Source organism: Elaeis guineensis, chromosome 4 (genome assembly GCF_000442705.2).
Source record: "Elaeis guineensis isolate ETL-2024a chromosome 4, EG11, whole genome shotgun sequence".
Classification (NCBI taxonomy): Eukaryota; Viridiplantae; Streptophyta; class Magnoliopsida; order Arecales; family Arecaceae; genus Elaeis; species Elaeis guineensis.
The window spans coordinates 12,492,940-12,515,928 of NC_025996.2; the positions used below are offsets into that span (position 1 = coordinate 12,492,940).

The window sequence follows — 22,989 nt, forward strand, 5'->3', positions numbered from 1 at the left end:
TGACTAGAAGATGCATCCTTACTTAATATTGATTATGCTTGCTTGGTGGTATTTCCTGATATCTGCACATGTTTAAAGTGTCTGTGTACAAGCAGGTCCATGCTGAGGGAACCTGTTACTACAATGTTCATTCTTTTCAGCGTCTTACTCCATTTCTTTCTCACTTCCATGATAACCTGTTCTCATCCAACTCATCTTCCATTCTCTTTTCAATGATGCCATGTTTTTTTCGATTCCAACTTTTTTGTTTTATTAATTATTATTTGTCTTATTTCATTTCACAGATTAGTGTGGTGGTGTCCATATCTGTTCATATGCTGGCCTGATAACTTATGGTTGATCTGCATGAATATGGTGAAAATCAAGACATGATACATTATGATCTAACAATGTAGACATTGTTGATCAGAACTTCATTACCTCTAGTTAGTATTTTGCTATGTTGTCATTGTGTCATGTTTCCTTAATGTGTAGTCTGTAGAGGAAGAGATATGTGATGTGGTTTGTTAGTTACCATCACTAGTTGAGTGAAGATGAGATTTTCTATGATCCTATAATAAAAGTTGCAACACTTTATATTTGAGGGTTCCAGGATTTTATGGTGGATGTATCTTTTTGGTCAGAACAATCAATGGAAGCCTCTGTGGTTCTGAATCTTCCTACTTGGGTATGCTAACTATATGAAAAGTGTCCATTTTAGATGTGCAGTTGAAATGTTATTTTCCAAAAGACTAGATTATAGGTTTTCATCTTTCACAGATCAAAACATCATTACACAACAAGGAACATTGTCTGATAACCCCTGAATCATATATTTGCAAGTTATGCTAGAATATTCTACTATAAAATGGGACCATTTTGGGCTTGTGGAACTCTCCAAAAGCTTTGTATCAACATTTGAGGGTTGTGCTAGGATCTCAGCATGTTGTTTATTTCAGCATTATTCTATGTTGCTATAATATGGATTATGCTTATTAGTAATTGCTAGGTCGAATGTAGTAATTCTGGTTTACATTACACTGATCCTCTTGAGATAAATTATGAGCTTCCTGTCTTTTGATGTTCTGTTTGGTTTTTGACTGTTTCTTTGTTCAGTGTTTCCTATAATCCACTTTAGTGCTGGAAAAAATATAAATGGTCCACTTCGGTAACAGTTTCCAAATTCATTAGTCCTCTGACCGAATCTGTTTTGCTTTCGTTAAACTTGGCTCAATTTAAATGAGTTGTCTCATTACTTGGATAATTGCACCGTATGTCATTGTCAAGAAAGCCCACATCTGTAAATAATTTGCACACAATTAGTTGTTTGCTTTTGTTTGTTCTGATGATCCATCAGCCATATAATGTCATCCAAGCATAACCATAGTTAAATTTATTTTATCTGGTTTGTGACTCATTTATTCACCAAGCATATTTATCGAGTTTCTTCATTTGCACTTGTTACCGTCTGGTTCTAATTCATCCCGACATCTCATTTTTTGACTGTATAAAGATCGTATCGGCATAATTGGGGCACATCTTTCAGCTGTTGCCAAGGCATCAGCCAATAAATCCCCTGAAATTTCAGGTAACAGTCAACGCACTCGCCCTCCAATCACAACCCATGTCTTGGATGTTGCTCGTGGCTCTCCTGCATCAGGAATGGAGGTACACTTGGAGATGTGGAAGGACACCCTGCAATGCCCGTCATTCACAGACCGGGATTCGAGCAAGTGGATGTTGGTAGGCTCTTCGATCACAAATACTGATGGTCGTAGTGGTCCTTTGATGGGCATTGTTGATTATATCACACCTGGGTTTTATCGAATAAGTTTCAATACTGGCAAGTACGTGAGCTCTGGCTTCTTTCCCTTTGTTAGCATAGTATTTGAGGTAAGGGAGAACAAAGATCAGAGCATTTTCATGTCCCTCTGCTGTATTCACCGTTCTCCTTCACTACATATAGGGGTAGCTAGATAAGGAAAGTGTTGTATTAGAGATACCATTCAAATAATGAGGTTGAGAACAATTAATGGTACTTGATGTGTTTGTTGAGGGACTTAGGATGTATTACTCTGGCTGGTTTGTGTAATGGATGATGATGAACATATATGTATTATGCCTCCCAGTGGGTGGCACATCTGGGAGTTCTGTTTGGACAACAGTGTGCAATGCAAGACTTGTCTTGCTGAAGTGTTTTGTCATGGATTGACTTTGTCAGGTTGAGAAGGTCGGAGTTGCTGGTTCCATTCACCGCCCAGAGTACCAGGTCATTTTATCAACCTGTGCTTGCTTGTTCTTGGTTTTTCAGAGAGATGTCTGTTGACGTTCCATGTAATCATAGTCCTCAACCAGAATTGTGCTGTATAATCTCGGGGTTATCACTCACCATTTCTTTATGCCGTACTTTATCAATCCTGCTGTGGATTAATCGGTGACAACCTTAGCCATTTCTCTGTTGCAAACGCATTCATGCATTCGAAATTTGTCACAATTGATTCACTTGATTTTTATGTACCCAAGGGTATTTGTTAGGGACCTTTGTATTTTTGAGTAAGCTACCAACCTTTTCAAGCAATGATTTAGCCATAACAAATTGACACGGCTAAACGCATTTTCACCTTTGCGAATGATGATAGAGAAGAAGCACCATTTCTTGATTTGGGATCTGGGAGTTTAAGGCTGTGTTTGGTGTAATTGTCAGTTTCTTAAAAATTAGAAATTAAAATTTTATTTTTTTCAGATTTTTAATAATAAAAATATGTATGGTTCATTTTTTTTTTTAATTTTTCAATAAGGGCCGGTGATAAAGCTAGCGATGCGAGGTTGGGGGGGGGGGGGAGGGGTGAGAGAGAGAAAATGGAGCTGGAGGTGAAATCTATTTTTTACGGTGGAAGTAAAAAATTTTCATGTTAACCTTTTCAGAAGTAATGGAATTTTTCAAAAAATAAAAATAGGGTAATCAAATATAGTATCTGCATTAGATTTCATATTTTATTTAAAAAATAAAAAAAATTGAACCGGACTTGGTATGATGAGCATAGAAGTAAAGGTATGGCTGATACCTTGCGGAATGGAATCCCAGTCCGATCCCTCACGTGACAAGGGATGGCACTGTTCCAATCAATGTTGTGGAAAACATATTGTGCCAACATCTCGTGACCTTGATGGCTGTATACATTGTTACAATTCCATTTATTCTCTGCCTACGCTGGTTCGCTTGAAAGGGCAAAAAAATTCCATTGATTTATGCACGTTTTTGAGTCTTAAATAATAATTTATTATCTATCAGCTTTAAATTTCACCGTGGAGAAAGGAAGAGGATTATTATTTTGTTAATATATTATTTTTAATTTTAACATGTTTAATAGGAAGAAATGAAATTTGAAATCTAAATTAGAATGGTTGGCTCCTATTTCAATTATTTAATTGGAAGGAGTGATTTTTATTTCTTTTGATTTCGGGATGAAATGAAAATGATTTAATTTATATAAAATTTAATTTTTATTTTTTTATAAATTTTAATTTTAATTTAATTTTAATTTTAATTTTAATTTTAATCATTAATTAAATATTTAAAAAATTTAGATATCTTAATTTTAAATTATTTTAATTTTTATTTTAATTTTAATTACAAACCAAACACTCCTAAAAGTATTGGCCGATCGAATTGGCTGGCAGCATGTAGCCATCGAACATCCTAGCATCCAACGGTCCTGGAAAAGAAAAGAAAAGAAAAGAAAAAAAAGGCAAAACGAAAACCGGAACCTGGGGAAAAGCGACAAATAAATTGGAGACTCGGCCTGGTGCGTTCTCTCCTCGCCGCCTGACTCCCCCCTCTCCACCAGGATAACAGGGAAGGGAGCTCCGCGACGTCCCTTTATAAACCACAAGGGTATCCCGCTTCAAAGTCTCTCTCAATTCTTTTCTTGCTTTCTTTGCTATCTGTTAGCTTCACCTCGTCTCTCTCCAGATATTGATCGGATTTCTTCCTTGTAATAGCTGATCAGCTTCCAAGATCGTTATGGCATCCGCCCAAGATACGAACGGTGACGGCACTGATCTGGTACGCTTTGAGAACTGTCCAAGAAACACGAAATTTTGGTTTGTCTATCTGTGATCCGTAATAGTTTGATCAAATCCTATTTGATTGGTTCTTTTGATGGAAAATTTTGCTGGGCTGGAAAGAAGAAAACCCTTGGATGAGTCTTGAATATGGCCCTGATTGCCATGTCAATCAGGAAAACCAAGAATCTTGTAGTTCATTTGTTCGGGGGCTCGAGAATTCGTTTTCGAGAATGATTATGTTCATAAGGGCTAGAGTTTTAATTAAAAGGGCTTGTTTGTGAACGACCGAGCAATTTGCTTTCTTAGACCTCACAGTGAAATTGTTACAACTTTTTGCTGTAAAAGAATCATGAACTGATTTAGGCATACTTGTGTATTTTGGAAATGTATATTGGTGCGCCTGTTATGTCATGCCAAGAAACAATCTATATGCGAAATATTTAATGCAATATGCCATTTTCTGGTGAATTGAAATTTCTGCCATACCTTCTCTTCTATATATGTTAATTGAAATAGGAAAAGTTTCTTGTTTTTCAATTTTTCATGATTTTGTTTGTTCTCAAGATTAATATGTATCTTGAAATGTATGGTTCTTCTATTCCTCTGTTTCTTTAGTTTCCTATTTTTGATGGATTTCTCATTATTATTCGGTTCACAGAAATAAATGTCTTACGCTTTTTTTTTTTTTTTTTGGCAATTTTCTAGGTTCTGGTAGAAGAATATGGGTTTACAAGGATATTAGCTCTGAACAGGCCTCGGCAATTGAATGCCCTCTCTTTTCCAATGGTATGTTGGTGATGATTGGTCGACTATATACTCTTCTGTGATGGAATGTTCACTTACATAACAAAGTCATAGATTGGAATAACTGTAATAGCATGGGCATGTTACTAGCTTAAACAATTCTTTAGAACTGCAAATGGTTGACATGTTATTAAGTTCACTAGTTCTAGCAACTCATCAATATGCATTTGCATTGTTTATGTAAAATATGTTAGTTCCAGTGGCACAAAACATCAAGGGCATGCTGGTTTAGGGGGGAGGGGTGGTTGGGAATGGGAATGAGTGACTCCCATTCTAGTCATTTGGTAGGGGAGAGTCCCATTCCCATTCTAATTCCAGAGAGAAATAGAAATGCCCCAACCCTTCAAAACCCAATCCCTACTCTTTCCTAGTATTCAAATTCTATTCCGATTTTGATTTTGGCCATAAGCCAAACACATCATAAGTGCTTTAACTAGCAATGAAGAAGCTTATTTCAACACATGTCCAAAAAAATGCTTATAATATTTTTGAGTTTTGGGGGCTCCTTGCAATATATAATATCTGCAAAGCAAATGATAGAAAATACACAGTGATTTGATACCTTCTTGATAAGGAAACAAGTGTAAGAAGGCTAATTACCTTCCAGGATATCTATTTTTCTTGGTGATGTTCGGTCAATCTGATAGTAAGTTTTGTTGCATATGAAGATACCTACATCTTTCTTCGCTTAGTTCTTTCCTTTCCCCCCTGAAGGAAGTTTTTTTTTGGTGGGTGGCGGGGGCGGGGTGGGGGGGGGGGGTTGTGGGGGGGGTGAGGGAGGATTGGGGGTTGCAGATGCAGGTGTACTTAAGACTCTTAAAACTCATGGTTTCACATTCTGACTAAATTCAATTGATGGCTTTTCCCAGATTATGCGACTGCTGAAGCTTTTCGTTGCTTATGAGGGTGATCCTAAAGTCAAGTTATTGATAATGAAGGTATTATTATGTTGAAGAACTATGACAGTCATCTGAATTAATTTTTTGCAGAGAGGACAGGTTGAAGATGATACTAAGGGATCATCATTGAAAATAGTGACTATTAATTTTTATAATCATTACATTTCTCCCATTTATATTTGATGAGTGGTTACCTCTGATATTTCATTCATGAACATGTTCCTCAGGCTTGCATGCCATTGTACATGTTAACATGCATGCCAGGTTTGTCATATCTTGGAACTTAGACATTCACTTGAATCACTTCATATATTTGTTTTTCAACCTTATCAAGTTGTTCTTCATATGCCAAAATTTTAAACTTGATCGCAGTTTTCTAAGTAGATGAATCTCACTATATTGCATAAGAGAATATGTTTTAGAGTACATGTCACAGTGTTGCATTATTTTCTAACTAATTCTTTCAAATTGGCATTTTTACTCGTTTTCATGGATTTTGATGAATTGTGCAATATTGTTTCGGCTTTTCATTTAATTCTTCAGAGTACAGGCAGTGCAAGATTTTACCATCATCACATAATTGTTTGTGCAATTAATTTATGTTACTGCTCAAAAAAATTTTCTTTGTAATGCTAAATTTATTATTTGACTCTTTTCATTTGTCTTTTTCACTTAGTTATGCCTTTGAGAGGAACATAGTTTCCTATATCAAAGGTTATGATTTTCCTCCTTCGTCCAGGCTCTTTGCAAGTCTAGGAGAATTTTGGAGGGTTTGTGGATGCATTAAATTAACTTGATCTTTGTACCTGTCAACTGGCCAGATAGGTTTAAGGGCAAGCCTCTCTAGATATGCCTTGCTTAGGATCTGACACCCACATCTAGAGCATTGGTGTCGGGTTGACAACTGGTTTAAAATCAGTTCAATCTGTTCCTCAACTGAGGTGTGTTCCATGGTGACCCATATTTGATGTGGAAAAGCTCGGGTGATGGTGATGTTGATGACGAATGTTAAATATTGTGTTGGGTTTTATCTTTCTTATCCTTGAAGTTCTCAATATTCCACTGGTGCGTTTTCTTTTGGTTTAGCATCATTGTCATCCTTGAAGAACAAGTTAGGAGTCTTAAAATATCAGGAGCTTTATGTGCATAAACACATTTCATCTCAAAGCAAAGTGAACTGGATCTGTTATCCATGATCATTAGAGGCTTCAATATTGTGTAAAGAAATCCTTGGCATATGCTACAGGATAGATGGGTCTTGGCTTAACTGGAAGAAACAGATTATTTATTGTAGTTTCCCACTCATAGTCTAGATAAATTCCAGTGGTGTTTCGAAAGGGCTCTTGGATATGGCAATATGACTCCTCGTTGCCCTTTCTATGTATTCTTTGAGATCTTTTGGTGAAATTATGAGCTTGGCTGATAAACATGGGCATCTTGCATGGGTTTAAAGCTGCGAGGAGCACAGTCTTATTTTATATATACAATTTGCAGATGATAGGGTCTAGATTGTGACCTTGGATGGTAACATGTATTGTGTGCACAATTGCTGGCTCTGTTTCAAACTTCCCCACCAGTTAAGTGTGATTTGGAAAGAAGTAGAAGAAAATGCAATTTTTGTTTTTGGTTCTGTGAATGATTGATTTTGACATCTATCCTGCTTCATGACTACTGACGAGTGCCTTGAACATTCTTCAACTTTAGGTGGAAGGCTGCATTCTTGATAAGGAAACTAACTTGGTGGGAAAGGCATATCATTGGAATTTTTATTTCCTGAAGGAATGAGCCTCCTCGAATGAGGAGAAATAGTTTTTGTTCTCTTAGATGTTGGTATGATTTTTTTTTTCTATTTATGTTGGTATCATTGATTTCTATTTGTTTCCTTCTCTTTCTTTCTGTAGATTCTTGTTTCTTGAGAAATGATTCTATGATGTTTTACTACTACCAGTGTATACACAAACCCCTAAAGTCATAAACTGTTGTATGTGAGATTTAGTAATGATCTTGAAAGAGCCTAATTTGGTATTAAGCCAAATACCTTAAAATAAAAAACTGAAGGGCTGGCTTGCAGTGTTATTATATGGAATGAAGCTTATGAAACCAAAATATCTCTTTCATCATGTGTAATTTGCATGGAATGAAGCCAAATACCTCTTTCACTATGGTACATCAAGAAGCAATTTTGTGAAAAATCTTCATGAATGAATATCAATTATCTTTTGTATGTTTTGAATCTATTGGTTAACTAATTGTCTTTTCAAATTCATGTTTGTGATTTTTTACCTTTGCATTTCTATCATTTTATTGGAAATCTTGTTAGCTAGATGTTATTTTATGCTTTCATTTTGCATGGCTGTGGTAGTATCTTTCTCTTTCACAAAATAATATGATTTGTTATTTTTGTCATTGGCTAATCATTATCTGGGCAGAGTAGAAATTAGCTTCCGTGTACTGACTTTGATATGTGAGGAGTTATCATTGTCTCAATGATTTCAGGGAAATGGAAGAGCATTTTGTGCTGGAGGAGATGTTGCTGCAGTTGCCCATTCAATAACTGAAGGTATTATTTATTGTAACTCTCCTGACAGCCAGCCCACTTGTGAAGGTTGCTGATCATAATAATTGTATTGAAATGATTTCTCCTGAATACTGGTGTCTAAGCTACAAAGAAACCAAGACCATTAGTTAAATTTTATCCATTTTGAACAGCATTTGCCTAGAATCTGTTCTTCTGTTAAACATCTTAATCTGTGAAGTTTAAACATCTTAAGTTGAAACTTATGTAATATATTTTTACTTATTTGGTGCAACTGCCAATACATAGTGTTGCTTCTATGCATCAGGTCATTGGACTTTTGGTGCAAACTTTTTCCGGAATGAGTTTACCTTGAATTATATAATTGCAACTTACAGCAAACCTCAGGTACACTGTAGAGTTATTTTTCATATTTTCTTTTTGAGTGCCAATATGATATATTCCAAGATATAGTAAGACTTAAGATCAAAACTCATAATTTTTGATCGAAGGTTTCCATTCTTCATTCAATTGTCATGGGAGGTGGGGCGGGTGTTTCCATACATGGGAAATTTCGAGTTGCCACAGAGAAAACGGTATGAATCTTCTAATCTGATGTCTGATGAAATATTTCATGATCAAACCATAAGTCCACTTCCCACTGCTTATCAATGTTTTGTGCCAATTTACAGTTCTAAAAGGTGGTTGCTGTTATTTGCTATCTTATGTTCAAACTACTTATGATGAGGTCTTCTTGCATCTTTGATGATTTTTTGGAGGCTTTCATAAATTTCATAATCTTTGAAAAAGAAAAAAAGAAAAGAAAAAGCCTTGTTTTGTCTTGCTGTTGAAATGACATGGTTATCTTCCCTTGGAATTTTCTCTGCACTAGCCAATAATTTCTTTGATAATAAGCAAAGATCAGCTAACATTATTCAAAACCTACTTTTAGATGTGATGGTGATCAAAAAGATGTCATGATGCATTGAAGGATGCAACATGAATTTTTCTTAGATTTAATTATGATTACCAATTTTCTTTTATTTTTTATGTTTATTTTCAGTGTTTTTTAGTTTTTAGTGTATCTTTTAACATCAAAGGCTGAGATTAAAAGATCTCATAATTTGATTGTTAGCTTGATGGGACCTGTTAACCGTCGCAGTGTGGTTGATGGCACTGTTCATGCTATACAGTTATGGGGAACATTAGCCATGCATTATTAGAGGCTGTTTTTGGATTTTAAAATATAGTTGAATTAGGGTTTCGATTTGGTTATAAAAGCCCTTAAAGTTCGATGTAATCAGACTTTATACAGATTATGAATTAAATAATGGAATCCTGAATTTATTTGCTCGTGTTGTGATTTTGCAATGGAGGTGTGAGGCCTTCAAACCCTGTGTAATTCCTAGGTTCTAGAGTGTCTCTGGTATTATCTGTTTCCCTCCCTTTATTTTTAGTTTTCTCTATATCTGATCCCATAGACTTACTTGATCTTGCTTCCTTGTCACTCATCTCTCATTGATCTTTCTTTTGAGTTTCACTTCCCATAGATTATTGTTGGTCATATAAATACCAGAATTTCTTTCAGAATATTCCAGCAAGCACTCAATTTTAGATATTCAATTGCATGAACCCTTAAAATCTTAATTTAAGCTCTAGAATCGTGAACCCTGGGTTAGATAGTAGTTATCTATTGCCTGTTCTCTTCAAAATATCTCTCTAGGTCAGTTTATTGTAAACTCAGATCTGCAATTGAAATCCCAGCATCTTTTATGTTACAATCCTATCTTAATCCCTTCTAGTCCCCTTCCCTCGACTGTGCTACATCAAGATGCTCACATGGATAATAAACTTCAAAACTGGTTTCTTTCCTTCCCCCCTTTTTTTTTCTGCTAATGAGAAAGTTGAACCCATTTTCCTTCAGTTCTTTGTTCTTGTATAGCCCTTTCAATAGGCAGTTGTCTAAAATCCTTGCCAGCACATTGCCCCAACCTCTTCCATGATCTGCACTTTCAAGTTTATTGCTTTAGGAAGATACCTTGATATTTGGTGCATTGAATTTAGAAATAAAATGATGTTTATACTTCCATTAGTTTATATTTTATATAATTGAAATTAGCCACCATTCCAGGCTTATGATCTCCATTATGGTGCACTCTCCTAGTACAGCTTCTTCTGATAGAGTGACTTAGATCTCTGACAAGCAGTGCTCAATGGTTAGTAAGCACCATCATTCTAAGGTTATCTGCCGGTTACATGGTTGTCTCACTAAGTCAAGATACATATACAGGTCTTCTCAGAAATAAAATGTTAATTATGTTGACTTGACAGCTGTTTGGTTGCTCCAATCAGTCAGACCTAATCTAAGCTCAATTTCTTCTAAAAACTTCCTTTTCTGTCACTCCAGTCTGATCAGGTTCTCTTTCTTGTTAGAAGAAATTACATACTGAAATGATGTCTTCTTCAAAGTTCTAATGTTTCTTGTGTTTTACCATAATTCTTCTTCTTTAGCTTCTCCACCGTGCATGGACTGTTGCTTTGCTGGTTAACTGAGAAAGCTTACAGCAACTTGTTCTCACATTTATGTTTGGCTAGATATTAATTTTCTGGGATACAATTTTTTTTTCGAGAAAGATTGCATTTATGTATGATCTTGTAAGCTAGAGCGAGCTTTAATTTAAGCTTTGCATCTTGCAACTACGTTGCAGGTTTTTGCAATGCCAGAAACAGCATTGGGGTTGTTTCCAGATATAGGTGCTTCTTATTTTTTGTCAAGGCTTCCTGGATTCTTTGGTAATTTTTTTACACTTTTGATATCATGTTCATCTTCATTTTCTGAGCCACTCATTCCATATGTTCAACTCTGACATTGTAGAACTTATTGTTTCTTTATGTTAATTTTGTGCTTTATTTAAACTAAGGATATGCTTTTGTATGCATGGATATACATGGTGATGAATACCTAGTCTTGTTTTAAAACTGTTAGCGAACAGCACATCTATACTTTCTATCTTCTCAATTAATGTGATATGTGAGCTCCAAAAAATACAAATTGTGGTCATTTGTTCATAACCACAATAAATATGCTATCTTGTGTATCTAGGCATTGCTATGAAGTAGATAGATATTGGATATGTCATTGCTTGTATTAGTTGTATATGCTTTTCTAGGTTATTCTTTTTTGCATGTGGATGGTCCCTATTTTTTGCTTGAAATTTTTTATATCAATGTTTTATATGTAATACTTTCATGCACATAAATGCATACATGCATAGAGGATTGTAGCCCTGATAGGGATTTAAATGTCACCGTTATAGTGTTTGTTGACAAATATAATGTTGAAAACAAGGTCTAAGCATTTTTTGGGGAGCATGTCCATGACCTAGCAGAAGATAAGTATGAAGCAGTGTTGGCATGCATATTACACCGTGTTGAACAAAAAGATAATTGAAAAACTCATTGTTTATCAAAATATTAAAAAAAGAGTTAAATAGGTGCCTTGCTGGTACCTAGTACTGACTTGGCAAGGTACATCTAAACCAGCCAGAACAACGGCTGGAACCATGGCTGCCAAAAGAGGAAAGAAAAAGAAAACTTAAAAGCCTTTTTGGCTTGATAAATTGGTGCCAATTAGTGTCATCATGTGTTTAACCAACATGCTTGATACCTGCCATGCTGTGTTGATCCATGTGCCTTGTTGCATCAAAACAAAAAGAAGAAAAGGGATTATAAGCCTTTGGGCTTGATATTTGATAGTTTCAAGCTGTATCAAGCATTGCTGAACTAGCCCTGCTTGATACCAATAGCTTGCTCGTTACCCAGTGTTGGGTGTTAGTGTTAACCTAGCATGGACTTGGGTTGGCACTTGAAACTCTGAGCCCAAATACTATTTTAGTACAAATGCATGATGAGCAGGCCAACCATATGATGAAACCATACTGTCATAATCTGCATCATCTGCATTTCTAACCTTGGAAAGCTTGAAAGGGAAAAACATTTTGAAGGTTTTTTTACTGATGTTCCTTTTCCAGGATTTTTGTTTTGTGGGGTGGGATTGTTTTCGGGGGGGGGGGGGGGGGGGGTGGGGCGCGGGTGTGGGAGAGAGACAGGGCCCCTTAAATAGCATGAACAAAATTATAATTGGATGCAGTGTCCTCCACTAGTTGGAGGCTGGGGGAAGTTGTACTATTTGCTAAGTGGGTTTAGCATACATAGTGGCCCCATGACCACAGATGGAGAACTGGATGGTGCAAGAGAGGAGCTAGGAGATGACGGTTCAGGAAGGGCCTTTAGCAAAATGTTTCCCAGACCAATGCAATTTTGCTAGAGCAGGCTGTATGCTTTTCCCAATTTAGTTTTGACTTAATACAAAGTTATAAAGCAACTTCTATATGGAGTTTTCAATGACTTCTAGCAATATCTCAAAGAATTTGTTTGAAACCTTTTTTTGATTTTAGCTGTTGATCTGAATGTTTATAATTCTATTTATCTATTTCTTTCTTTTTGTCTTCAAATCTCTAACAGTTTCCTCTTCTTTTGCACATTATTGGCTAATTATGAAATGATCTTCTTTACAAAACAATCTAAATTTATAACTATTCTTTTAAAAGTTAATGTTGCCATCAAGAAGTTAAGCCACTAGCCCTCTGTTAATGTGGGCGGCCAGCTTCTGCCTTCCCTTTTTCATTAAGAAACAATGAAGTGAAAAAGTCATCATCATCATTAAACACATACCGATCATTTACCATCAGAGCATGATTCCTGTAGAGATTTTGATTTAATATTGGAACATTAATAGCCAAATTTTAATGCACTTCTTTAGTCTACTTGATCCCCTTTTCCCCGCTTTTTTCTTCTTTTTCAGGGGAATATGTTGGTTTGACTGGTGTTAGGCTGGATGGCCCTGAAATGCTTGCATGTGGCCTTGCTACTCACTTTGTCCCTTCGATGGTACAGTTTGACATATCATTGTACTAATTAGTTGTAATATATTTTTTTCCTTCATGTTTCTTGATGCTTTTCCAAGTTTTTTTCCTGTGATGCTGTTTTAATCTTCAACATTAGGCATCATGTTATAGAATAATCTGAAATGCCACACATATGATACTTCACTCATTCTATTTCTATTAAGTTGCTTTAATGGGATTTTATGAATAATATTTTATTACTCTGTTTTTTCTGAGGTGTTAAGAAGCATGGGTATTGGTGAGAAGTGCACTGCTAATTTTTTATTTTTCAGTTAACAGAAATTGGCTTTGCTGGAAGAATCACTTACTAGGGTGGATACTTCTGATCCTAATGTCATTTGTGCAATCATTGATCAGTTCTCGCAGCAAGCGCCAGTGAAAGAAAGTAGTGCTTATAATAGGTAGTTCCATTGTTTATTGAGAATACTGCACATGCAAAAAGAAAAAGAAAACAGAAATCACTGATAGTTTGGTTACCTCAATATATCTGAAAAATACAATGTGCTCTGCTGAGTGAAACTTGCTATTGAAGTAGCTGAAATTGCATTTGGATTGTGATTTACTGTCTTCCCTCCTCTTGATAAAGCAAGTTATGATTAAATTAAATTCTAAAGGAATTTCTATAATTCATGTCTTCCCACTCATCTTGCAATCTTATATTTTAACTTTTAGCTACCAAGCACACAAGGAATAGCAATTTGAATTTCAAAATTTAAATCAATAAGAGGGGCATCATAATTTTGGGAATGGAAAAGTCCATTTGCAGTCTCAGATATAATTCTAACTATTTTTATTTGCATCATCAAAAACTCCAATACAACTAAGGCCTGTTAGGATTTCTTATATTGAGTTACAGCAGTTTCTAATAAAAATATGGACAGTATTTTCTCGGTGAGTTACACCAATGTTTCATTCCTAGCGAGTAGAGGAAAGTTATATTTGCTGAAAATTATTTGGCTAGTTATGTAAGGAGGCAAACATTGAGATAATTTTGTTACCTAGGTATTTAATTGAAGAGACTAGACCAAAGACGAGTAAATGGCACCTGGATTTTGTTGGTTTGGAAAAGATGGTAAGACCAAGGTTTTAAGTTCCGATGGATGGGGATTGTTCTAGTCATTGGGTCCTGTTCATGTGAGAAAATTGGACCGAGATGAGGTCGGGACTTTGAAACCCATCCATGCGAGAGAAGAAGAAAGAGAAGAAAGAAAGGAAGGAAAGATGAAGAAAAGGAAAAAGGGACAAGAAAGAAGAAGAAAAAGGAAAGAAAGGAAGGGAGACGAAAAGAAAAAAATGAAGGAAAGAAGAAAGAAATGGAGAGAAAAGAACAAAGAAAAAAAGAAGTAAAGGGAGGGATTAAAAAAAAAAAAAGGAAGGGATAGGAAAAAGAAAGAAAAAGAAAGAAAGGAAGGAAAGAAAGAAGAAAAAGAAAGAAAGAAGAAGGAAGAGAAGAGACAAAGGGGAGAGAGACGGAGGAAACGACCATGACCGCTTTTGGATTGGTACCGGACCACGGCATCCCATTCCATGGAGAAATCATGATACCTCCATCCCACGAGATTTAAAACCTTGGATAAGGCTACCTCTTTTTGTTCAAAAATTCATTTTTAGCAATTCTGCAAACATCTTTTCATTGATTTGTTTCTTTTTACAAATTCCTTTTGCAATTTTAAAAGTCCTCCCCCCCCCCCCAAATGTCAAGCTATTTTTACAAAACTTTTCAATTTTCTCCCCAATGTGAAGCTATTTTTTAAAACTATTCAGTTTTTCCCCAAATATTTGTGGCCAGATTGATGGTTATGGTTATGGTTATTGCTTCGGTGTTCTTTTCCCCTATACCACCTGAAGAAGAACTATACAATTAGGAACCCCTGGTTGAAAAAAAAAATTGTCTTTGAAATCAATGTTAAATTTTAAGCATTTTCAATCTTTGGAAAGCAAAATGTTGGCTAAAATATCATGGAGAATGCTTTTCAAATGAGAAGACAAGACATAAATATTGAAAGACTGCTCTGCAATGGCTGCATGGAAAATGCCTGGTTGGCATCTTCATAGTTTCAACAAGCTTGCTGTAACCAGTGCTTACTCCTATTATGGCAATCAAGAACAGAAATCAAATTTTCAGAAAGTTGAATTGGGTAGTGTTTGCAGTTTTTGCTCAGAGACATTATAGTGACCTGTTAAATCTCTATGTAAATTTTTCATGCTAAATTCAAAGCATAAATCATGTCGGAAACAATTTTAAAAGATGTTCCAATTTATTGATTTTATACCTTATGGCTGTTAGCACCATCCTTATAGACATGTGATGCCAACAATAATGAGTAAAGATGTCCCATGATTTTTTTTCCCCTTTTTGGAAATATCTGTTTTTGTCAGAATAATTCTTTATATTTAAACAAGGGAACCAGTACATGTTTCAGAAAAGAAAAACAATCCAGTAAGAAATAACAAAAGGATAGAGTCAATGAATATCAACTGCTCCCTCACTTTTGGATTTTGTTTCATGCAGAAATAACACCTATTGCTGATAAATGATAACCTCAATATTGAAGAGGATGCCAATCCTGCCATAAACTGCATTTATATCATTTTAAATGAGTTTTATCTGCTATCTGATCCCTGTTATCTTCTTAGATGATTTTTCTCTGGGTTCTTGTAGGTTGGATTTAATTGAGAAGTGCTTCTCTAAAAGGACAGTTGAAGAAATTTTATCTGCTCTTGTAAGTTTATAGATTTTTTTGGGTACATTGTAAGTTGATAGGTTAATACTATTAATATTTGAAGAAATTTTCTGTTCCTCAAATTCATATGCACAAATATGAGCTCTTAAATCTTAATTCTTATCCTAGTGAAATATGTGCCAATTGTTGCAGGAACAAGAGGCTGAAAATGGAGCTATTGAATGGATCACGGCTGCAATTCAGTCATTGAAGAAGGCATCACCTATCAGTCTGAAAATCTCTCTCAGATCGGTATGGATTTATATTCTTCTATGTATGTGCCCCGTGAATGTTTCTAGGGGGGCAAAGGGTGAGGAAGGAAATCATTTGCCTTATCAATAATCATTCTCTATTCAGTCTACATACCTTTCCGCATGTGTCGCAGATGCAAACATAACCATCACCCCTATGATAGGTTTTCTGCCTTCGTAGTCCATTCTCTGTGAATTTCAAGTGCTCAATTGCTCCAACTATTTTTTCCAAATATATTACGGTAGACCTATCTCTGTCAGTTAGATCTTTCCTCCTCATTTTTAATACTGCATGCATATATGAACCTCTCTCCTTACTAAAGCCTTTTATGGTGTTTTTGTTTGTGATTATACCATCCTGCAAGGTCCCTTTTTTATTTAGTGGTGGAACTTTCTAAGCCTCTGCTAATCTATATGCTTCTAAAACTTTCCTATGAAGTGTTGCTTAAATTCTTCCTATTGCCCAATAATCTGATCCATAAAATGTCACAGGCTTTATTGTTGTATTGTTAGATTTTTCTAAGTGGATCGCTGGCAAGTGGGTGCAGCCCAACAGTTTAAAATCTATAGCAATAGGATACTCATATTGATACCGATTTGATTAGGAATTCAAGATTTTGACATGAACATATCTAAAGTTTAGTTGCGGTACTTATCTGATATGTTGCATAAACAAATTAAATTGTGATCATTAGATAAAAATGGGTAATCTAAAACTTTCTCCATTTAAAATGACTGCAGAGCCATGCATTGAGCGTGACTTGGTCCTGAAATTAGAAAAGAGGAGAAGGGTGTGTTGTACTTGCTAAAGGTTCAGAAAGAGTTCAGATAAGAGGGAAACCATGTTAGCTCTGGAGATTTAAGCTCATACAAATAGGAACAAGCCTTTAAAACTTCCATGGACCTTATATGAGTTTAAATGAAGGCCAAATTGAGGCAAAGTTCCAGTTATAGATATGCATCCATGATACCATAAATAACTGCTTGGGCATTTCTGTTGCTCATCAGTTATAATTGGGGCTTCATTTCAAAACATTGTTTTGTCACTATTGCTTCATTTCAAAGTTCCAGTTTCACATTAGTGTTCATTTATAATCTTGTATTGTCCGTAATGACCTCCTGTAAATGATATTAGCCATGCTGTCAGCCAATGATCTATTTCGATCTAAAATAGGCACCAGACAGGCTCTTATTCTCAGCAGTCAGTCAAAATAGTCAAATAGGTGCCTTAATTAATAAAGTGACGAAACCCTCCTGCAGATCCTTGTATTCCTTATTAGAAAATAATTTTCGATCTAAAAAAATACTTAAAAAATTAGCTGAGGGTTATATGGATCAGAATCATCAGATAAAAAAGGGGCACCGACTATGCATCCTTGTCCTGAATTTTAGCTTATCAATAGCTAGTACCACGGGATAGACATGCAACTTTACCCTCATTCTGGGCCTATTTCAGCTCGTGGCTAGTAATCTAACTGTAAATTGTCTTGAGAACTCGTCATTGGTTTATTTGTGAAGCACTTCTTCCTTAGCAGAACCATATTCATATTACTTCTTGTGGAACTATTTTATGTTTCCAAGTTGTTAAATACATCATGTAATCCAAATTTGAAAATAAAAAAACATCTTGATTTTTTCATTGTTTTCTAAAACCTTTTTCTGGTTAATTGGACATAAGCAAGAAAATTAACTTTCTTGGTGAAGTCCTGCCCTAACCCTCCACCTCCTTCCACACCCTCACAGTTCCTGCACCAAATACTTGGAGAAACACTTGATGATTATAGTTTTATGGTTCAATTTTATCTGGCTCCTTTTCGTTACAAATCAGTTAATTTAATCTTCTTGTTTTTTCTTTGCATTCAAGATGATATCTTTTTTAATAGCATTTTACATTTGCACACAAGTATGCTAGCTGTATCTTACATGCTGTTTGATATGTCTTGAACTGCATATCATTGTGTGAGTCCAGATCAGAGAAGGGAGGCTGCAAGGACTTGATCAATGCCTCATCCGAGAATACAGAATGTGTTGTCATGTTTTGCGTAAAGAAGTCAGCAAGGATTTCTTTGAGGTATTTATGATAAGATGCAGAAGCAACTTTTTACATTGCACCTTCACCATTCCTTTTAAGACCTGACTTCCATGTGCAGGGTTGTAGGGCTATATTGGTGGATAAAGACAGAAACCCAAAGGTTGATTCCCTATTTAGATTCCTTATCTTTTGAGAGGGTTAACTCAACTCCTGTAAACACCACAACTTTTGATTTGTACAAGTGATTAAATCACATTTTTCTAATGGGTATTGCAGTGGGAGCCCTCCAGACTGGATCTAATAGATGACAAAATGGTTGATCGGTATTTTTCCAAGGTTGATGACTGGGAAGACTTGAAACTTCCTACAAGACGTGGCTCAGCTGCAGCATCCATATCAAAACTTTAAAAGGATTATAAGGAGTTGGTCTGCTGCAACCTATTGTAACAATTAAAAACTGGCATAGGAGAAAGCAACAGTGTAAGATTTAATAAGAGAGCTGCCATTAGTGTATCTCCAAATAATATGGGACACCAGATTTGTAAGTTAATAGCTATAATTTGTTTCTTACAGCATATATCAATGATGGATTATAAAAGCAACTGTTGTGGCTTCATATTCTCTTATTAGCTTGGTCCGTTGCATTATATTACCAGTTGCCAACTGAGAGAACTTGTTTTTCGCTATATTTTATAGGTTGATTAACCTTGAGCTGGTTTTTATCAGAATTAAACACTTGTCAGGGAAATATATGAAAATAATTTGTTCACTATTGGAACTAATATGAAACAACCAACGTTGATGTCCTTGGAAACTAATGTAAAATTGGAATCTACATCTTTCTGGTGAACTTTGTAGCATGTAATCATCATTATAGTCCTCCTTTTGATGATATACCTTTAATTTCACATTTTTCCACTTGATAGCTAACTTGAATTCTATTTGTGTGTGTTATCAGTATGGTATGTACATCACTTGCATGTATACTGATGGGACCAAAGGACGTGGGCACCTAAGAAAACCATGATATCTCGTAGCTGTTAGATGGGTCAAGGGGTTGTGCTTGGTGACCAAAGGATTGATGTACAAGAAATATTAGTAAATGTTTCGTTGGTAAATTGTGATAATGCAAGAGGGAAAGAATAATTGTTCTGATCCAAAATGAGAATAAAAGGTTTTGGCTGGCTGTGATCTGATAAAGAAAAACATGCATCTTTAGTTTTCCAAGCAAAGTCTGACACTTCTAGACGTCCTTATCGTGGAGATTTACCAGAGCATTAGGTTCTCCTATTATGGATTAAATATGGTGTGACAGGAAGTTGAAAGGTTAAAAAGTAGATGCTGAACAGAAGCTAAAAGGGGGGTTGGTGGGGGTGTGGTGTGTGCGGGAGGGGCGACATTATTCAACAGCACTGAATACGAAACATAGTTTTCACAAAGAAACAGCTTCCTTGATAAGCTTTCGAATAAGCACTTCAATGGTGGGAAGGACGGAAAAAGAAAAAGAAGGCTGTGGGCCTGAACCTGGCCTCCGTAGTGCATGCACTAGGTGCAATTGGACCGCGCACATGCAATAATTTCTCCTGAACCTGTTTATCTTGCTCCAAGCGCAGATCATGGCAGCCTTTAAACTCCTATGCGTGTTGCCTTCGATCAGGAACTGCCTCCATAAAGTCCACTTAAGAGACGATGGCTCTTGCATAATTTAGTTCACAAAAGCTAGAGTAGAGAACAAGTACAGAGGACAAATATAACAATCTGATTACCAGGCATTCTCAAAAACAGTCATTATAAGATCGTCGATAAATCTCTTCAATGATCACGCTGGTCTTTTAATGTTAACTTTAATCTATAAAGCGGAGGAACATAAGCAGATCCAACAAGTGCTTCGCCAAAAATCCTCGCAAGAACATGACCCATCTCTGAAATGGTGGAATCTGCTTCTAGCTCTTATTGTTATTTCTCGCTGAAAAAGTTTTGAAACTAGTTTGATTGCTGAATGACAGTTACCACACACTCTGAGGTTCTTGAGGATGAGAATGTCATCACCTGGTCTTGTCTTCAATAGCAAAAAACTAAGAGCCAACTTCTCACTGTGCTTAGAAAGCAAGATTTCCTTTTCTTCCTCATCGATATTTAGCAGCACTTCTGATGCGTCCACCACGTAACCCACGCTCTCAATCTGTTGTTAACATGGTTTAGCAGAACGATCTTCAATGATAAACTCATAGCTAACCCCATTGACCACGATTGAGCTGCATCCTGGTATTTTCCTAATACCTGTTTGGTGCATCAAGCTCCTCACTGAGTTCTTCCCATTGTTCTATTTGATAGAAGCACGTGGGCGCTATCATTGGTTGGTTCTATTTCAAGAAGCTGTTTAGCTGCCTTTTCACTAATTTTCGCATCGTTATAGGCTCTGCATCACTATGCAGAGCCCCCCAGACTACCCATTTGGTTTCATTGGCATCTCTCTGATGAATGTTTCAGCTTCTTCGAGCATCCCAGCTCTGCTAATAAGATCAATCATGCACCCATAGTGCTCCAACCTTGAGGTAATTCCATACCCTCCTTTCCTGTCTTGGAAATGATCTAATCCTTCTTTTACCAAGCCTCCGTGTTTAATTAGAAGCTGACAACATTCCAATTGAGGTCATATCATCCGGTTGAATTCCACTCTGCTGCATCAAAGAAACTGGGCTAAGGCTTCTTCACCGAGGCCACGAAGGGCAAATCCACTGATCATAGCATTCCAAGACACACATTCTTGTGATGCATCCCTTCAAAGATTTACGTGCCACATCTATCTTTCCACACTTGGAGTACATATTAATAAGTGAATAGCTCAATCCAAATGGAGTAGCCCATTTGTGTTCTATGGATATAAGCATGAACCCACTTTCCTATGACAAATCCCCAGTTCGAACACAAGCTGAAAGCTTAGCCATTACAGTGATCTCATTAGGCTTGTTATCCCCTTCGGTAACCATCTTGTTGAACAGTCTCAAAGCCTCTTCACCCTGATCGTTCTGTGCACGGCCAGAAATCATTGCAGACCAGGTTAACACATTTCTCTCGGGAAGTGCATCGAAGACCTCTCTGGCTGCAGCAATCTCTCCACACTTAGCGTACCTACCCACAAGAGCCGTTCCAAGAACCACAGAAATCCTCATTCCCAATTTTCTAATTCTGCAGTGCAGCTTCTTACCGTAGTCCAAGTCCTCTAGTTCTGCACAAGCTAAAAGAGCACTCGCAATTGTCGCGTCATCAGCCTCCAGGCCTTCTTCCATCATGCTGAGCAGGAGCAGTGCCTCTCTGGGAGATTGGTTCCGGCATAACCGCCGATCATGCTGGTCCAAACGATATTCTTCTTCTTGGCCATATCATCGAACACTTGTCTAGCCGAGTTGACATCCCCAAAGGCTGAATACATAGTGATCGCTGTGGTTTTGATGCAGAGGTCAGCGTCAAGACCCAGCTTCACAGTCTGGCCATGAAGGGCTTCTCCCTCACTAAAGGCCAGTAGCCGAGCACAGGCCTTAAGCGGTGATGGGAACGTGAAACTATCAGGGATTGTGCAGGGGTGATGCAGCATGACCACATATCCTAAGATTGCCTTCTTAGGTGAGTGGTGATCTGCTGGTCCCTTCAAGATGGTATTCCAGATCACTATGTTGCGTTGGTGGGTGTGATTGAAGACCTTGCAGGCATAACCCAGGCTTGCGGTGTCTGGAGTGGCTGAGAGGGAGAGGAGTTTGGTGAGGGATGTCGCATGATGGATGAACCCAGCCGTGTACCAGTCAGCATCCTGCTTCTGGTCTTGTTAGTTGAGGTTCGGATCATATTTGAAGCAAATGACTTGCTGCAATCTCACCAGAAGAGGGGAAAAGAATAGTTTATCCATGGTTCTGAGGTTACTTCTATCGACGTCAGCAAGAAACTTATGAAGGATACGTCTGATTTCCATCCCAAGACTTATCATGGTTCCACCGTAAAGAATGTTACAAATAGAGTATTTCCAGTTCATTGCTGTGTAGAAAAATAATTGTTCCCTACTAAGGATTTTAAAATAAAGAAAATACCCCTATGAGAAAGTTATAGATTCCCCAAATCTTGAAATTCGAGTATTTGTCGGCGGAGGTTAAATTCTAATATATTTTCTTCCCAAATGCAGACCTAGATGTGGGAGTCTGGGAACAAAGCAAAATCGCATTATAGTTCGAAATGCAAACACAGTGCCAAAGTTTATATTGGTTTCTGGGTTAGTAAATTTTGATGACCCTTGATGCTTTTGCTTATAATAAACTTTGGGGTCATATTAGTTGGTAGAACCAGCAAAGTGTAAGATACTTGCACTGAACTATGGGACTCGATGAATTTTTCAATTTATTGAGATCACTTTTATACTTCCTAAATGATGGACATCAGGAAGCAGAAAGCATAATAATGTTGAATTTGAAAATGATAGAGGCTCAATTGTGATATTTGGGTGATAGATATGGATATTGTTCATACATAGTATTGAAACATAATATAGTTCAGGAAAGGATGCGAGTTCAAGCCTTGATCATGGAGGTGTTTAAACACCCTAAGAAGAAGACTAGCCAACTTTGTAATGCTTGGTATTGGTATTGAAATATCGCAAAAGAGTTACTTATGAAGGAAAAGCAAAATGAAAGAGCATCGTTAAAATGATTCTTTAAAATCTAGAGGCTATACTATCTAATCCACGAGAGTATCAAAATTTGGAA

At 36.6% G+C, this 22,989-nt stretch overlaps 2 protein-coding genes across 6 annotated transcripts in view; both read left to right on the forward strand.

Annotated features, from left to right (window-relative positions):
* Positions 1-2,141, forward strand: part of LOC105043855 (uric acid degradation bifunctional protein TTL) — a gene marked incomplete at its 5' end in the record, with an annotated part of 2,331 nt that extends 190 nt beyond the window's left edge. The window contains 2 exon segments of the mRNA XM_073255565.1: positions 1,493-1,879; positions 1,882-2,141. Coding sequence (XP_073111666.1) covers positions 1,493-1,879; positions 1,882-1,955 — 461 coding nt within the window.
* A 1,596-nt stretch (positions 2,142-3,737) lies between these two features.
* Positions 3,738-18,854, forward strand: LOC105043854 (3-hydroxyisobutyryl-CoA hydrolase 1). 5 transcript variants are annotated; one of them, XM_010921577.4, is made up of 15 exons: positions 3,739-3,874; positions 3,982-4,045; positions 4,753-4,833; positions 5,721-5,789; positions 8,247-8,310; positions 8,594-8,673; positions 8,778-8,861; positions 10,974-11,058; positions 13,130-13,215; positions 13,512-13,633; positions 15,895-15,955; positions 16,109-16,207; positions 18,176-18,277; positions 18,357-18,398; positions 18,515-18,854. In XM_010921577.4, exons 2-15 carry the CDS (start codon positions 4,004-4,006, stop codon positions 18,644-18,646), a joined length of 1,149 nt encoding a protein of 382 aa, XP_010919879.2. In that variant the 5' UTR covers positions 3,739-3,874; positions 3,982-4,003; the 3' UTR covers positions 18,647-18,854. The 5 variants fall into 5 exon arrangements, with proteins under 5 accessions (XP_073111667.1, XP_010919879.2, XP_010919881.2 ...); XM_010921579.3 differs by having other exon boundaries at positions 3,752-3,874; positions 3,953-4,045; XM_010921578.3 differs by having other exon boundaries at positions 3,798-3,889.
* The last annotated feature ends 4,135 nt before the right edge of the window (positions 18,855-22,989 follow it).

Coding starts and splice junctions, on each gene's coding strand:
- LOC105043854 (XM_010921577.4), top strand. CDS start 4,004: ATGGCATCCGCCCAAGATACGAACGGTGACGGCACTGATCTG. Junction 8,674..8,777: donor CAACTTACAGCAAACCTCAG/GTACACTGTAGA, acceptor TTTTGATCGAAG/GTTTCCATTCTTCATTCAAT. Junction 11,059..13,129: donor AAGGCTTCCTGGATTCTTTG/GTAATTTTTTTA, acceptor CTTCTTTTTCAG/GGGAATATGTTGGTTTGACT.